The 19,064-nt window shown below is 41.6% G+C and overlaps 1 protein-coding gene across 1 annotated transcript in view; it reads right to left on the bottom strand.

Annotated features, from left to right (window-relative positions):
• The window catches only part of CEP128 (centrosomal protein 128), a 2,208,485-nt gene that overhangs the window by 1,554,538 nt on the left and 634,883 nt on the right, over positions 1 to 19,064 (bottom strand). The window contains exon 12 of the mRNA XM_044074035.1: positions 1,252 to 1,384. Coding sequence (XP_043929970.1) covers positions 1,252 to 1,384 — 133 coding nt within the window. The remainder of the gene's footprint in view (positions 1 to 1,251; positions 1,385 to 19,064) is intronic.

Raw genomic sequence — 19,064 nt, 5'->3', positions numbered from 1 at the left:
TACACAAGCAGTTCACTTTAATAATTCAGAAGTCCCATTTCACAAATAATGTCACTGAATTAAGTAAAATTAATGACAGTTATCACAAAGTATATATAAACAAAAAATACACTTACAGTCCCCTTTAAAAATATTATTCCTTAACTTCACTCATAAGAAGCACAAAAACAGCATATTTTTTCACAAAAAGTGCCCAACACCTAGTTAATTAGTACCAGCTAACAACAATAACTTGACTGATCCGATGTTTCCTCCAAAGTGTCAACAAAGTACATTGATGGTATTCTTAAAGAGATCCAGTCCCAATTCCTGTCAAAAAAAGAATACAGTTTTTGTGTGTCAGGGTTTCCCAAAGGGGACTTATCTGTCAGAAATGGAAGACTAGAGCCAGCTGTCAGAACCAGTGAAGCCCAGAGGTTCTCATTCTAGGGCAGCAAGAAACTACTATAGAAATTGGCACACAGACTGTTGCTCTCTCCCTGTAGATGTTGACATATAGCAGCCTGAACAAGTCTGTGGAGGAGAGCCAGACACATCTGAAGACCAGATGGCCATTATATCACGGGCAGAATATAACCCAAATAGCTATAGGCTAGTGCAGAAATCAGAATGATGGACATGTGCAGGTTCTACACTTAGAACAGAATTCCACACAGGTTCTACACTTAGAACTCCAGTAGTGTGACACAACCAAAAGACTACACAGCATTCTATCAAGTAACTGAAGGTATGATGAAGTGTGTACTCACACTGACATTGGCATAGTGTGCAAGGCGCTTAATATCCAAGCCAGAAAAAGGGTGGGACAGGGGTCTTTCAATCCCTATTGTTTGACAGCTCCAATACCAGACCCTTGTCTCTTTCCTCAGTGTCCTTCAATTACAACTGAGAGGGGGAACTACTGAAGCTATAGGGGCTGAGGCTTGATGGCTATGTGGGGCTGAAGCAAAAAAAAAAGTAATAAAATAATTCTTATTTATACACTCTATGCAGACATTAAATGTTGAAGCTAGACGGCAAGCATATTACGGGCTGCCCAGGTGAGAGGTCCCATTTAGTTTATGAGGCAGCTGGGGAATTCAAGAAAGTCTGAGAGAAGTTTAAGCATTTAATAATTATTAGAGAATGAAAAGCATAAGGCAAAGAGCAATAAAACTAAGAATCCTGTCTGAGAAGCAACCTTCACAGAAGGCAAGCTACATTAAGAGAGACAGAATTCACTTCAATAGTTCTCTCATAGTAGTATTTCACCTGCTCGAGTTTTTCTTTCTTCTTGGCCCTCCTCACGTCGACCTTGGTGTTCCAATGTGGCCTGAGACATCTGCTGTTGTAAATGAATGCGATCCTTTTCAGATTTTAGCAGCTGAGATCGTAGCTCATCAATCTAAAGTACCCAAATATATACAACAAATACAACTATTAAAGGGCTGTGTCATATGAAGAAAAAAAGTTAAATGAATGTCAGAACTCTTCAAAGTACTCAGTGATGTCAGGATACAGCATAATAACATCTGACAGTGGGAAAAAAATAATAAAGAAGCAGTTACTCTGTACTCCAAAATAATGTAATCAAACACAGTCAGTTGTTCATATTTAAGTTATACAGTCATTAAATACTCTGTATGTACATGCAAATTGAAACAGGAAATTAGACTTGCAAAAGTTCATAGTCATTAACCTTTCTGCATAATTTAAAAGGTAACTCCAGCTAAGCAAGACATTTTTTTAGATATCTTAGTACCTTATTGAAAATAAAATATTCAGCCAAAGCATAATTTTTCTACATTCACATCATTGCCTGTATTTGATTCAAAGCAACATGGCCATCTGCTGGGCACAATAGCATTTAAAAGCAAATTCTGTATAACTGAAACAATCTACTATTATCAGAACATCAGGCATGTTCAAGATAATTTTTATTCTGTTTTATTTATTTTAATATGTTGGCTAGGGTAACGTACTGTTTAAGGTGAACCAGTTTTAAACCCCCAATGCTGTCCATAAGACAAACAAAGCTACCGTATATAATAGAAAGAAAAGATGCAGGGCAAAAACAAATTTTCCAAATTACTAGCCATCAGCTGTTTTTTTTCACAAATAATATGCAGGAATTTAGCTTAAAAGAGTTCAAATAACATCTATAACTCCTTTCACAGATACAGACTGAATAGGGAGAAGTATCTCACTATTTGAAAGAAATGATCTAAAAAACTGAAGCCAAGAAAAACAACTCAGGAAAAGAAATTAGCAGTATGGAATACAATATTACAAAACTCCACTATACACTGCCCGAGTCTTCTAGGGAGCACAAAGATTTTTTGACAAAGCTTCAGGATGTAAAAATAAATGAAGATGCAATGATTATGGGAGATTTTAAGGAGAAAAATAATAAATGGGTAAATTACTCAACAGCAAATACATTTACTAAGTATTAATTATGTTACTAAAAAACAATTTAGAACAAACGGCATGAAATCCAGCAAGGGATGGCATTATCTTATTTATCATACTGACAAACTAGTACCATTCAGCTTCCCACCCATGGTTATACCCTTGATAATAAACACAGACCACAGCACCATCATCTTTAACCTAGAGTAAAATCAAATGTAAGCATAAATAAATATATAAATGAAATTGCAATAAATAACTTACTTATGAAAACAGTGAGTTCTAAGGTAGTACTAACTTCTGCATTCATGAACTCATACTGATAAGATACAAGTAAGCAGGCAAATTAAAAAATATTTGCTGGAACCAGTAAATTAGTAAGGTATGCAAAAATAGAGAGGTACCCCTTAGCTTACAAAACTTAAGTCATAAAAAACAAGTCTAAATTAAATTAAGTACAAAAACTACTTCCTTTAATCTTTCAGACTGAAGAGTGCTAAACAGCTGGGACTCAGAATAGTAGATCCCAACAAGATGGGGGAAAAAAGACAGAAAATGCACGAGAAGAGTGAACATCAGATATTACTACTCTCCTTTAAACTTTTTTTTTTTTTTTGCAATGGGCAAACCCCCCACCCCCACCCCTTGAACTTATATACCACTTGTATACCAACGCTGTGATCGCCATACCTTAGAGAAAGGGGACTATTCAGGGAAATGGCAATCTATGTCTTAGTATACAGGGTTTTGCTTTTTGAGTCTAGACAAATTGTTACCATGCTAAACTCGCATCAGAAATCTATAATGGAAAAATTGTGAGTGCAACATGTATACTAAAACAATAGTATAATTACCCATCCAAAGGACACTGCAAATGTACTTGCAGCAAATTTTCTGTAAACTTCAAAATAAGGAAATACATATCAGTGGTAAAAGATACAAAGGGAGGCATGTCTTGCATAGATGTACAATAACCGCTGCAACAAGAAAATTAAAATTGAAGTTCCATGAAACCACACAATTATGATTTCCTACCCAGAATCAAGAAAATCCTAACTAACCCACCTATCAATCATAAACTGTTACCATGTATATATTATCTCTGACCAATGACAGCAAATTGCAATGGTACCAATTCACCTGGTAGAGTCTCATATTTTGAATTTTGTGAAATCCTCTGAAGAGGTAACGGAAGTACATGATGAAGGGCTGACAATGCATGCATCATATCTTGACCTGGCACAGGCATTTAACACTACTCCACAAAGGGAACAACTGATTAAAAGCATTAAATGTCAGTCTACATATAATTCACTCTGTAAAATACTGAGAAAGAAATGGGATGCACCAAAGTTCAGAGAGGGAAGTTTACCTATTTCATTTGGTGTTGCCAGGGGATTTCCACCCAGCAATCTACTAGGCCACTTCTTTTTGGACTATTCCTCTTGGATATAAAACTAAAATACAGGCTATGACCAACCAAATATGCTGATGACTGCAACTCAGTCATGTAGTTACTTTAATAAAATATACCAAAGTTCTCCAAGACTTTTGACAAAAAATACACACTTAGCGAGGAATTGACACTATTTTAATGTCAGTAAATGCAGTACCACAAGATAAGGCAAACAGAACATACAACAAAACTTACTTTTTTATAAAGCCTTTCTACCTTTTTTTAAGGGCTGAAGGCTGACTATCAGGATTATAGCAGGCAAAATGAACATTACATCCTCCAAGGCTGGCTAAACACAGTCTTCATGACCCAAGTCCATAGACATCAAATGGGAAAAAGACAGTGAAATCCAGGATGCACTGGTATGGTATCCCAACCTGCAGCTTCAACAGTCTACAAGACAAAGTACATGATTAGGGATAAGACAAGAATGCTCATCCGTCTTGAATAAAGATCTGCTTAAACCCTTAAATGGACTTTTTTCCCTTTGGCAAGAGAACTTTATGTACTAGCATCTGAATTTAATTTGGATGACAACCTATGAACAAGAAATCTTGTGACAGCCACAACTAGGACTTCATAGTTTTCACTCATATCCACAAGTTCAGACAAAGCTGAAGTTGATATCCCCTTGATGAGTCAATGACTTTCTAGTTGTAGAGATGATGAGACAATCCTCCAGGTACTTGAAGATCCTGAATCCCAGCAGTCTCAGGTGAATTGCTAGAGGTGCTATGCACTTGCTGAACACATGGGGGTTTGGGTCACACTAAATGACATGGCTCTGAATTGATAATGCCCATCTTCTATGCAGAATTACAGGAATTTTCTGGAAGCATTGGATATTTTTATATGCAAGGAAGCATCTTTGAGATCTACTGAAAATATCCAATCTCTTGAAAAAGAAATACTGACTGCACTATGACCACCTGGACCTTGTTTTTAACGTATGTACTAGTTTAAGTAGCTGAAATACAGAACTTGCCTGAGGCCCTTGGTTTTCCTGGTGAATAAAAGGAATCAAGAATAAACTTTGTACCATACAGGGACTTCTTAGATGGCAGTTTTTTCCACGAGTTGTGTGCCTTCATCTTGGCCCCACATCTGTTGATGAGTTGGAATGACCAAGTAAGTAAGGGTACAAAGTGAAGGAATAGCTTAAAAAAAAAACTTTTTAACAGTTTCTGGCCATGATGTCCTTCATCCATCTATCTTGTTTGATAGCCAGCCATGCTTCTAGACACAGACAGACCATCTGCCTCCAGAGTGGGATAGTCAGGCAAGTCTTCAGAGATGCTGTTGTTGCTTTGCTAAAGAAGCCTCTGGGGTGACATCCATTACAGAAGACCCCATGGCAATAGGAGTTTCTGAGTTCCCCTCTAAGGACTGCACCTCCCTGCCCCTTCTCCCAGCACTAACAAAAGTGCCTCTTCCTTGCCTACAAAGGGGACCCCAACAGCCTCAGAGAATATTGCTAACCCTGGTTCATAGTATCTGCTTTAGCAATAACAGCGGGATCCAAGGAAAAAGATAAGTGGTCTGAGGAACCAGCTTTGGCCACAGCAGAGTCACCCACCTGCTAAGCCTGCTATGGCAGCACAAGCTGTTTAGTTAATTTTTTTTTTGTTGTTGTTGTCGCTGGAAGAAGGACCAACTGTGGGACCAGTAGTTTCTTCCATGATCAAGCCAAAAATGGTGCATCTTTCCCAGGAAAACTAAGTAACAAAATCCAGTAAAGTTTTAATAGTAGCATAAATATAATTTTCCTAACTACAAACACAGTAAAAAAAAACACTAATACCAGCCCCAACAAAACAATTTAAACACAGTATAAAAAAAAAAAAAAAAGAAAAAAGTTTTTTAAAATGTTTAAATCAACTTTTAAACTGCCGAAGGCAAAAGTGCACTTCTGTTTAAAAGTACAGCAAAGTCAAGTTACAATTCATAAAAACACAAACTCCTAGCTTAATCCCCACACAGCAAAGTAAATTTAGAGGCACAAGCTGACCATCAATCCTCTGAAGATTAGAGAGGTGCACTCTGTTCAACAGCAGAGAAGCTCTGAGGTGCTTGCTGCATAAACCTGTCTATTTAGTCAGCTCAGCTCGAGCTGACTAATGGTTAGGGTGCATCTAAGGTGCCCCGAAGCTTTGGTAAGCTGGTCATCTGCTATATCCTATTCTGGATATAAATCATATAGCTTGGGTTAATGCAGTAGTGATCAATATAAAGAACATACAAGAATTATCTATTTGATGAGTCTCAAGATGAGGGATCCATACCCGAAGCAGATGAGCAACAAATAAGATCTGGAAGAGAAGATGCATTGTGGTAATTAGGGGAGAGACTTGATCTTTGGGAAAAAGTGATGTTGGAGTCAGTAACAGTGGCAAGTAACAAGTTCTTCCATTTCCAGTGTATGGACTGGCTCCTGTAAAATCTACTATCACAGAACAAATGATGAAACAACATATTTAAGATCTAGGGACAATGGAACACACAACTTTAGATACTGTCAAATGTCAAAGTCAGAAAAGCGTATCCATAGTCCCTGTAATAATGCAGACATATACTGCCAATCAAGAGAGTTAACTCCACCACTTAAAATCACTGACCTGACCCATTATTGAATACAATACTGCATTTATAGCTTCTGAACAAGCCACCTGAAAGAATTTGAAAAGGTAAATTGATTTCTTACCAGAAAAATCACAAAGTTAGAAAAGCTTTACTCAGAATGGCTTCAGAAAAGTACAGTTTTGTACCTACCATAAATGTATATGTTCGAGTGTATACACTGCTGCAGTTATTACACTTGGGTTATCCTGCCATCAGGCGGTTCCCCAGTCGGCCCGAGTTCCAAAGTCTTGGTCCGGTGTTGGTTGCTGTCGCCTCCACCCTGACGTCAGTGCGACAAGGGTATATAAGATGCAGCCAATGCCATTTTCTTCAGTTTTTCTTGCCCCAGATGTCAGGTGCCCCTAAATAGGTAGGCAATTCCAATTGCTAATAAAACATACATAAGAAAAGCAAAAAATAACTTGCAGCTACCAGCAAATACTCTCCATAGGTAGTAAGGGTAGAAGACATTGGTACGTGCCAGTCAGTAAGAGGGGAAGGAGGGAGGGTAACCTGGACTGCAGCAGTGTATACACTCGAACATCTACATTTATGGTAGGTACAAAACTGTACTATGTTCATCGTGTTACACTGCTGCACTCATTACACTTGGGTAGAATCCCAAAGCTGAGGAAAGGTGGCTGGTTCTATAAGGCATTAGGGGGTGGCTATAAGGCCCTGCAGCACTGCAGTGGCGAAGCCAGCTCTGGATTTAGAGTATACAGGCAGATGGTAATGCTTGGTGAAGGTATGTACAGAACTCCAAGTTGCTGCTTCCAAAATATCCTTGGTAGGTACTCCCCTGAGGTAGGCAGTTGAAGTGGCTGTTGCCCTGGTGGAGTGAGATCTAATGCTACTAGGAACAGGTATTCCATGGTATGTGTATGTAGTAATCCATTTTGAAATAGTCTGTTTTGAAATGGCTTTTCCCTGTGCTCCTGCAGCATATGCTACCAATAATTGCTCAGATTTTCTGAAAGCTTTGGTTTTGTCCAAGTAGAAGTGTAACTGCCTGTGAATGTCCAAAGAGTGCGGTAGTCTCTCCCCTTTATTCTGTGGTTTAGGATAAAAAGTTGGCAAGTGAATAGTTTGGTTTAGAGTCACACTGGATACCACCTTTGGCATAAAAGTAGGGTTAGTTCTTAAAGACACCCTGTCCTGGTGGAAAATGAGGAAAGGTTCCACTACCATTAGTGCCTGTAATTCTGAAACTCTTCGTGCTGATGTTATTGCCAGGAGCAGATCAGTTTTCCAAGAGATATATTTTAATTCTGCTGTGTTGGCTGGCTCAAATGGAGGTAAAGTTAGCTTCTCCAAAACAAAGTTGAGGTCCCAAGTTGGAGTAGGTGCTCTACGGGGCAGTCTTATGTTTTTAGCCCCTCTGAGGTACTTTTTTAACAGAGGATTAGAGAAAATTGGTGGATCCGTGTTGTAATGAGCAGAGATGGCAGAGGCGTGGATCTTGATGGCTGAGAAGGAGAGTCCTTTGTCCAGTATCTCAGTTAAATATTGTAGTATCTGAGGAATGTTTGGGACAAGAGGGTCATGGCTGTGAGCTTGGTTCCAGGCACAAAATCTCTTCCATTTATCCGAATAGGCTTTCCTGGTACTAGGCCTTCTGGTCTCCAGAATGACATCCATAACAGCTTTGGAGAGAGGCATTGCTTGCTTGACTAAGGAATCTTCCATGCAGCTAGGTTTAAGGTCTTTAGCTGGCTGTGTAGTATTTGTTTGTTGTGCTGAATCAGCAGATGTGGGATTTGAGGCAAAATCCAGGGTGGTTCTTGTGCTAAGTTCCTTAAGATTGGGTACCAGTGCTGGCGTGGCCAGTCTGGTGCAATCAGGATCATCTTTGGCTCTTCCTGCCTGGCTTTTATGAGTACCTTTGGCAGGAGAGGTAGTGGTGGGAAAGTGTATACTTGTAGGTTCTCCCAGCTGAATGAGAGGGCATCCACTTTCCATGCTTGTGGATGGGAACTCCTTGTGCAGAATTTTTGTAGCTGGCAGTTTATTGGGGTTGCAAACAGATCTATGTCCGGGCTCCACCATTTCTGTGTTATCATTCTGAATATTTGTGGATTCTACTCCCATTCGTGGGGATCCATGATGTTTCTGCTTAAGTCGTCTGCCAGTGTGTTTTTGTCTCCTGGCAGGAATTGTGCTTGCAGATGAACTTGAAGGTTTATAGCTGTGTTCCACAAGGTCATAGCTTGTCTGCATAGGGGGTAGGAGTGAGTGCCCCCTTGCTTGTTTATGTACCACATAACTGTGGTGTTGTCTGTCTTTAGTAGTAGTTGTCCTGGATGCAGCAAGTCCTTGAAAGCTATAAGCGCATTTTGTACAGCTAGCATCTCTTTTTGATTGATGTGAAGATGCCTTTGTTCTGCAGGCCACGTGCCCTGAATACATTTTCCTGCCATGTGTGCTCCTCAGGCGTAATCAGATGCATCTATTGTCAGTGTTTGCCTGGCTGTGGGTTGTGTAAAAGGCTGTCCCTTGTTGAGGTGACAAGCTTGAGCCCACCATAGAAACTCCTGTTGAAGGCAAGAGATTAGTGGTATAACTGTTTCCAAACTTTGACAGTGTTGAGACCATACATTCTTTAGGTACCATTGTAGTTTCCTCATATGCAGTCTGGCATATGGAATTAGTAGTATGCAAGATGCCATGTAACCCAAGGCCTGCAGAATTTTTCTTGCAGGGAGTTGGGTCTTCGTTGCCATCAATTGAAAGTATTGAGTCAGTTGTCCTTGTTTGTCTGGCATGAGATAAGCCATCTGGGCCGTTGTGTTCAAGCTGGCACCCAGGAATATAATCTCTTGTGAGGGCACTAGTTTTGATTTCTTTTCGTTTACTGTGTACTCCAGGCAACTTAATAACTTTTTTACAAACGCCAGATGCTTTAGAAGAATGTCCTTGCTCTCTGCTTGAATCAGGCAGTCATCCAGGTACGGATAAATTTGAATTCCTTTCTGTCTGCAAAATGCAATTACTGGTGCCAGGCACTTTGTGAAGACCCTGGGCACAGTAGATAAGCCAAAGGGCAGTGCAGAGAATTGGTAGTGCATTGAACCCGCTATGAATCTGAGGTATCTTCTGCAGTTTTGTCTGATAGGCACATGCAGGTATGCCTCTTTGAGGTCCAAAGTCACGAGCCAAGCTTTCTTGCCCAGCATGGAAAGAAGCTGCTGTAATGTCAACATTTTGAATTTTGGAACATCCAGGTAAGTGTTTAGAGATGAAAGATCCAGAATGGGCCTCCAGGCTTTGTCCTTTCTGGGTACCAGAAAGAGTCTTGAGTAAAATACTTATCCTTGCTCCTGTGATGGTACCTTTTGAATAGCTCTCATATCCATGAGTGCTGTAATTTGTTTTTGAGCCTCTGCCCTTTGATTTGGTGGCAGGTTTGGCATTCCTTTTAACCTTGGCAGAATGTGAAAGTGGAACCTGTAACCCTGAAATACAATGTTGAGAACCCATTTGTCCTTGGTGATCATCTGCCAATTGTGGTAGAAGAGTGCCAGTTTTCCTCCCAAGGGGGCTGCCAAGAATGATTTGTTTGGCAGCTGTAGTGGGAAGTCATTGGAGCTGTTTTTTATATGATTGGGGCCTGTCTTCCCCTTCTTTCTAGCCTGATGCAACCCATTGTCGAGGCATGTAAGTACCGTGTGTTTGACCTCTACCAAGCGCGCTTTTTTAGCTTGATATCAACTCAGCACAGCTCCTCGTGGTGTCCTGCAGAGTGATTCAAGCAACAGAGAGCAAAAGAGTGACTTTTTCCTGATATAAGTACAATTTTTGTGGCTTTTCTACTGTTTATTGTCTAGCGACTGCATTTTCGCCTGTTTCTACTGCATTTTAAGTGATTTTTCTGTGTCTTAACTGTTTTTGCACTTTAAAGTTTCTAATTGTTGCAAATTGTATCTGTAGGCTACACACTCAAGTGCGCTGCTAGCCAATTCATAGCATTTAAAGCATTTATTTACTGTTTTTCTTCTCTATCTGAAAAAAAAAAAAAAAAAAAAAAAAAAACAACAAAAAAAATATCTCTTGTTTTCCCGCCTTGCTGAACTAGAATAGTCCAGTATCAGAGTTTGCTGATCCCTGGGCTTTGTCTTGGTTCCTGAAACTGTTCCATATCCATATTTGGAAGAGGGAAGCTTCTTTTGCTTACCAGTGGGAGTGGGAAGCACTGAGCAGCCTATTCGTCCATTTCGGAGTGGTACAAGCCAGTAACTAGTAGTCCCATTGGCCATTTTGGGTCAATTCCTAGCTCTTTTCAACCCCCTGCTATAAAGCACGCTAAAGCGCGATTTAGCACGGAGTTGCTACAAGAGCACAGAAGAGCAGCGGCGGTTAATCAAGGTTAAACTATTCGGGCTACCTAAAGTCCACTCTTCAAATTTTCCCTTAAAACAGCCTTCCTTAAACTGTACTACTGATCTAACCAGCGTATCCTATAACTAAAAAATTCATCTCTACTTGATTCCTAAGTAGACTATTCTCTATCTGTAAAGCCTAGCACTTGCTCCTACAGTACTTTTTCACCTTGATATAGCACTTTTATTATAGATAGTACCCCACCAGCCTAAAACCCCTTTCTCGATCACCCACATCCCCCGGAGTCTTTTTTAAGTTTTTGTCTATTCCTTCTAGCATGTCGAGGGATCAGTTGCTAGTGTCCTCTCCTGCTCAGCTGGTGAACCTGGGAATATTGAGGCAATGTTACAATTGCCTCATGTACACAGACAACCCTCTCCTTCTCCCACAAAACACAAATACATGCGAGAGATGCAACTATACAGCCAAACTGGAGGCTGAGCTCTCTCAACATAGGACTGGCAAGACCAGACAGGAGGAGAAGGTAACCACACACACCACATACCCAGTCTCACATAGTACTATTACAACTTCAAATCATACACATAAACACACAAAGACATACTCGGAGGCTCTGATCAAAAATCTACCAAAACAGCAGAGGCCACCAAAGCAGACACCCAAACAACTATCACCTCAGGACACAACACATGCAACACATAGACCACACAGTCAGTGTGCCAAACAGTCACAGCCCTTAAGGCCAAACACAATGCCAGACACACTCATCATTGGTGACTCCATAGTCAGACACACTGACGTCCCACTCACCAGATTGAGTAAGGAGAAGGTTACAGTAAGCTGCCTGTCGGGTGCTAGAATCCGCCACATAACACAAACACTCAGGTCTCTCAACAGCAGGTACAAGTACGAATCAGTCATTGTCCACGCTGGTGTAAACGACCTGAGACGTACCTCCTTGGACTACATGAAAAGAGACATTGAGGAGCTCTTTGATTATGTAGTCCAGGCAGCTATGACCCTGACCTTGAGCAGTATCCTACCTTCACCAAGAATGATGTCACAATACAGAGATAAGATGATCAGCTTTAATAATTGGCTTAAACTCTGGTGTCATTCAAAGGGGATCCAATGTCTGTCTGCCTGGGATGACATGCTGGACAAGCCACGCTGCTTCGCAAGGGACAGCTTGCACCTGTCACCCCTGGGCTTCCGGATATTGGCAAAGGCTCTTGCCACCCCCATAGTGCCTTTTTTAGGCAAGGCTCAAATTCTAAACCTACAACCCTAGAACACAAAAAAGGAAAAAAAACTAAGGGTAATGCTGCTCAATGCCAGAAGTCTCAACCTCAAGATGCACGCACTCGAGGCCCTTCTCAGTATGGAGAACATCGATGTCTGTGCTGTGACTGAAACCTGGTTCAAGGCTCCTGAGAGCACCCCAGCACTATCAGGTTTTACCTCATATTATGCGTTCCGGCCCCAAAATCCGGACAACACCAAGAAAGGAGGGGGGGTGTCCATATTCATCAAGGACACCCACACCTCAAGGTTGGTGGCAACGCACGATGCATCCGAGACCATCCAGGTGCAATTAACCATAGGCAAGACTGCTCTGCAATTTGTAGCATGTTACAGGCCACCCTCTCAAACTCAGGAACCTCACATAGCTTTCCTGAAAACACTGGAGGGGATAAATGTATCTCCAGACTTCAACTACCCTAATATAGACTGGGATCACTACTCAAGCCCAAACACTCTAGCCCAAAGGTTCCTAGAGTTCATAAACTCAAATGCCATGCAACAACTAGTCACCATCCCCACAAGAGGTGAAAACATACTTGATCTCATCATCACGAACATGGGATCACAATGTTCAACACCGGAAGTATACCCCTCACTGGTGAGATCAGATCATAAACTAATCTCACTGGAGGTCCTCATCCTGCCCCCACCTGAGATAAAAAAGACCACAGTGAAGAACTTCTCAAAAGCCGACTTCACACTTCTAAAGACCAGTGTGGTCTCCTTTAAGGCCCCCGAGCCGGCGGAAAACATTACTCAAGCCGCTGAATCACTTATAAATGCCTTCTACCAGCACCTACAGGACTGCATGGATCAGGCAATCCCAAACAAAACAAAGACTCTTTGTACCAAAGGCAAGCATCCAGTCTGGTGGACCCAAGCCATAAACAAGCTCTACAACAAAAGGAGGAAGCTACTACAAGATAGAGCAAAATCCTTAAAAGGTAAGACACCTTTGATCATTATAAGTAAAAAACTAAGAGCTCTCATAAAATCATCCAAGGCAAATTTTGAGAGAAAAATCGCTAAGGACTCAAAAGACAATCATAAGGCCTTCTTTAGCTATGTTAGAAACCTGGGAGGAAACTCCCAGATATGCTCAGAATTAGTTCAAAATTATGTAAAAATTACTGAACCTACAGACATTGCCAACATACTGGCTGACAGGTTCAGTGCAAACTCTCCCAAAAGGAGAGATATCTATACCCGAGGATTGTAGCCCCCCAAACATCTCTAACGCCCAGGTGAGAACTGCTCTCTCCAAGGCGAAAAACACAGCATCCATGGGACCGGATGGTGTCCCCGGCTGTGTGCTCCACGAACTCAATGAGGAATTAAACCCGCAGTTAGGACAGCTGTTTAATTTTAGCCTCACCTCAGGATACGTACCCAAGGAGTGGCGCACGGCAACTGTGGTCCCACTTCACAAAGGCGGTGCCTCCACCGACCCTGGAAATTACCGTCCCATCAGCTTGACTAGCCTGATCTGCAAAGCTATGGAGAGGATCATAATGGAACTCATAAATAAAGACATAGGGAACTTGCAGACTTTGGATCCAACCCAGTTTGGCTTTGTCAAAGGCAGATCATGCCTTTTAAACTTGGTTGACTTTTTCGAAACAGTCACCAAGGCCATTGATGAGGGAAAGGCAGTCCATACAGCCTACCTCGACCTGGCAAAGGCTTTCGACACAATACCCCACTCAGGTATCATTGAAAAACTCATCAGCTTAAATGTAAACCCATACATCACAAGATGGGTTGCAAACTGGCTAAGTGACAGAACCCACAGGGTCAGAGTTGCTGGTGCCATGTCAGACTCAAAGCCTGTCACAAGTGGTATCCCACAGGGCTCAGTCCTGGGCCCACTCTTGTTCGGCATCTACTTTTCATAAGTACAAGCAAACACAGGAGGGTTATGGCTGACAAAGTTTGCAGATGACTGCAAACTGGGCGCCATAGTCGAGAGCACATCTGACACAGATATCCTTCAGAAGGGTCTCACAGAAACGGATAACTGGTGCCAGAGCCATGGCCTAAAGTTAAACGCCAAGAAATGCACAGTCATACCCTTCGGCAAAAACAAGGTTACCCCTAGCTACCGTATAGGTGGCAATCCACTGATCACAGAAGAGGTTATCAGGGATCTGGGGACCCAGGTTGACAGTAACCTTTCGTTTGACACTCACGTTGCTAAAGTAGTTAGGAAGACCTTCTACATTGCCCACCTGATCATGAAGGGATTCACATCTAGATCAAGGGAGGTCATCGTCCCCCTGTACTCATCACTCATCAGACCAGTGATTGAGTACAATGCCCCATTCGGAATGTATTTGACCCGACACCTGCAGCAGCTGGAAAGGCCCCAAAAGTTCCTCACCAAAAGGATAAAGGGTCTCAAAAATATGTCTTATGCTGCCCGACTGAAAGAACTCCAGCTCTATTCAGTCGCTTACCGCTTGCTCAGAGGTGACCTGTGCCTGACATACAAGGCCATGTCCAACCCAGAATTGATGAACATGCTTCACCTCAAAAAATCTAGATCCCTCAGAACTACAAGGGCGAGATACTTAAACCTTGACACGGTTATTAATAGGACGTGCTGGAGGGACAGATTCATCACCCAGAGACTCCCTATGCTGTGGAACAAAATCCCGGTACATGTGAGGCAGAGCACCTCGCTGGCCTTGTTCAAGAGAAATCTTGACCAATGGATGGGAGATCGCAGATATACCCCAGTAATTACCTCAGTGCCACTGCTTGACAGAGGCACAGCAAAATAATGGGCATAGTTTCCTTCAAACTAAAGGGGTGTCGAAAGCCACAAAACTCTGGGCTAGGCTTAAAAATGCCCTTGGGCAGATAGCCTAGTATGAACCTATGAACCTATCTTCCCCTTTGAGGTCTGTCTGTAATTGGAAAGGACCAATTCTTAGTTAGCCAGTTTCTGCTAAATCTAGGAGGCTGAACCTGTAAGAAATCCTTCACCGTTTGCATAGATTTTGCCTTATCCTCCATTTTCTTTAATACCTCTTCTGCCTTATCTCCAAATAACACATCCTGCTGCAAAGGTGCATCCAATAATTTTGCTTTAACATGATCTGGTAACGTATGTTCTTTTAACCAAGCATGTCTTCTAATGACACAGCCTGTAACTGCTGCTCTGCAGGAGGCCTCTAGAGAATCAAAACCACATTGCAAAGTATGCTTTCCCACTTGTTCAGCTGCATGCAGTAAGTCCTGCATTTCTTTAAAATTAGGAGGATCTGATTCTGGAAGCATTTTTTGTTTTAACTGAGACAGTAAAAAGTGCTGATATTTTAGCATGTGAAACTGGCAATTTAAGGTTCTCATTGTTAAAGTTGCAGACATATATACTTTCTTTCCCCATCTGTCTAATGCTCTAGAATCTCTGTCAGAGGGAACTGGATTCTTGGCTGATGAGGCCTTAACTCCTTTGGGTCCCTGAGAAATAGTTTCAGGGTCAGCTACAGGGCTTTTATACAGAAATTTATGAGAGTCGGGGACTCTGTAGTATCTGTCAGGTTTAACAGGAGCTGGAGGTAAATCAGGATTTAAGCTGGATTCAGTATGCACATCATCCACAATATCTAACACTGGCAGAATAGCAAGGGGTCTGTGTTGAGGTAATAAAAGGAAGTCTCTTGATCCTTTTCTTGGATTCTGAGTAATCCTGGCCTTCCCAGTGGAAATGCTCCCTCATGGTATATAGGGTTTCCCCAAAGGAGTAGCCCTCAGGCGGTGAGGCTGATGGAATTGATTCCTCAGCATCAGAATCCTCATAAGGGGGTAAAGAGTATCCTAGGTTTGAGGATGAATCAGAAGAGATGGACACCTGGTCGGATAAGTCATAGTCTGCATCCTGTCTAGGCCTTTTATCAGGAGGGGGATGGGACCCCCTGATCAGAGTGATTAGGTCTTCGGCCATTTTGAGCATTTGTTTCTTAGGCATGGTGGCCTGTCCTGGAGAATGCTGTATTTGTTTCTTTGACTTTAAAGAAGGCTTAGACTTAGCTGAGGGTTTAATACTTAACTGAGTAGGTCTGAAGACACCCTCTGTGGCTGTGGGTTGCTCAGTTACTCCGGATCCCTCTGAAAGGTTAGTCTCGGTAGGCTGAAGAACTTGTGCGTCCGAAGGCCCAGCCATCTCCAAGTGGGAGTCAGAGGCGGATTGAGGTTCTACAGAAGCGGTCGTCAGGGGCTGCGAAGGCACCTCGCTGAAAACCGGAGAATCGGCGACTGGCCTAGAAGAGGCTTCGTCGTCAGTTTTGGGTCTCGGATGCCTAATCTTGTCTTTGCGCTTTTTGTGTATTCCGATCTTCGGAAGTTCCGACGGCATGGTATAATTGAATTTTCTACCAAAATAATGTCGGGCAAAATCAAACCGACGTTTAATAGTGCGCTTGTTAAACCTAGCACAAAACCGACAACCAGTGACATCGTGGTCAGGGCCTAGGCATGGGATACAATAGGAATGGAAATCCTTATGAGGTATTTGCTTCCCACAAGATATACAGTTATTAACTTTTACTGACATTGGTCTGAGGCAAGAAAAAGTTTCCCCAACGGAGTACTTAGCTTTGTAGAAGACTTCGATTCTGGATTCGGAATGAAAATCTCAGGAGACGGCTGACCGGCACTTGCGAACTGCTTTTGCTTCGGGCACCGCGCGGCAAGAAAGACTGAAGGAAATGGCGTCGGCTGTATTTTACATACCCCTGTCGCACTGACATCAGGGAGGAGGCGACAGCAACTGACGCCGGACCAAGACTTTGGAACTCGGGCCGACTGGGGAACCGCCTGACAGCAGGATAACCCAAGTGTAATGACTGCAGCAGTGTAACACGATGAACATCTGCCATTATACTGCATTTCTTATAGTTTACTTAGAAATAATCTCAGCCAGGCATGGTGGCCTGTCCTGGAGAATGCTGTATTTGTTTCTTTGACTTTAAAGAAGGCTTAGACTTAGCTGAGGGTTTAATACTTAACTGAGTAGGTCTGAAGACACCCTCTGTGGCTGTGGGTTGCTCAGTTACTCAGTTACAAGGTAACATCTGGTCTGGCACTACTTGAAATTCTATGCCTGGAATACACTGATGAGGGAGATAACATCAAAGAAACAAAGTAAATATGAATATCAGAAACCCAAAAACATGACCAGCACATTAAAAAACATCTTATATGATTATGGAATAAGTTTCCCCTTAGAATAAGAAGTCTAATCCTTAATTTCCTTCAAATGTAATATTGATATATGTATGGGGAATAGAAAATATCAGCATGGAGTTACATCAGTCAAACTTCTTGAAATCCAGTAGGGGGTACGCTTAATGACTAAACCTAGGAATTTACTGTGTAATTGTAACAGAAAATCAAGTAGTAAATCTAGTTTTGAGTAGAACTGTATATAAAACACTGTGTAAATTTATAGTTCAGAATCAGAAAATAAACTTGGTTCTAAGAGCAAGATGTAAGTTTAGAAATTTCCTGGGCTATTGTACTGAATAGGAAGTGAACACATACACATATTTATAACTGAATATGCTACTACTGGAGTGTTGTGTTAAGGATGATGCTTCAAGGACATCACGTAACTGTTAAGCAGTTAAATGATTCAGTGCACTACATCATTGACCCACTTCTACATGCAAAACAATGATCACAAAAGAACAAAATTCACACAAGCAACTAAATGTGCAAAAAAGAAGTCAATCTTTTATGCAGGGGCAGGCCACCCCTGCACACACCTTAACCCCCCCCCCCCCCGCAACTCATATAAACCAACTCCAAGATCACTTAACAGCAGGGAAAGGGCAAATTCCTACTCCCCACTGTATAGCAACTCACTAAATAAATGCTAGCATTCTACAATATATTGAACTTTTGATAGAAAAAGATGACTGCAATATTCTGAATGTGTGACTAAATGCATGGAACCCATTAAAACAATAACATTTAGATCTGTCAAGGGCAAACTGAAGAATTCTTAGGGAGGGATGAAGGGAGTCCTAATTATTACAGCCTAATACTCAGAAGGCATGTTTTGTGGTGTGAGATTTATTCTGACACTTCCAAATACTACTGCATTATTGTTTTGTGATGTGAGGTTTACTTTGAGATCTTCTAAGTACTATGGCATCATTGTGACGCAAGGTTAGATGGTGGTTAGTTGAGGTGGTACATTACTTTACTTGCTACAAATGGGAACGGTTCCATTTTAAAGAATTTTAAAAGGAAGGATGAAAGCACCAGATCCTGTCAGACTTTGACTAGTAACTAGTTTTCTTTCATGAGGACAGGGCAGTGGGTGTTATCTGTGAGTGGCTTGTACAATAAACCTGCAAATGTGCTTGGCAAACCTGGTTTTGGAGTTCCTTTCAACAAAGTGAAGGTCTTAATCTAGCTGGGTTGGTAAAATTCTCTTTCCAATGGCCATGTGTTTTAACCAATAGGTCCCCGTAAGTATTGCCCCATATAAATGAAAGAAGTCTTTTCAGCTTGATAACAGACATTCCAACCTATATTCACATTATCTCAAAAATGCAGTAACATATTCACAAAGGTTTCTAACCTCGTCACATCTTACGATTACGGAAAATGAAGAACTCAATGAACAGAGGGGGTAAGCATGCGCTCACAAGTTTATAAGTCAAATTAAACATTATACTTGGCCACTTCAAAAGATAGTGTGCTTGACATTAAATTTTAATAAAGTTAAAATAATTAATCTCACAACCTGATAGAATGTAGTTCACAGAACTGTGTCCGTACATTGCTCTACTGTTTTTCTGTGCTGTACTTTTCACGTGTTCATCAAGTATGCACAAATGTATTACAGTAGCAGAAGGCACGACAACATTCTCTACAGTTTCCAGTCAGTGGCAGTTTGGGAAAAAGGTATGGTGCAAGTATCAAGGACATATATGTA

The sequence above is a fragment of the Protopterus annectens genome, chromosome 6.part0 (assembly GCF_019279795.1).
Source record: "Protopterus annectens isolate FY-2018-M chromosome 6.part0, PAN1.0, whole genome shotgun sequence".
Lineage (NCBI taxonomy): Eukaryota > Metazoa > Chordata > Ceratodontiformes > Protopteridae > Protopterus > Protopterus annectens.
Note: the sequence above shows the minus strand (reverse complement) of the source record. Positions and strands in the feature narration are given on the sequence as shown.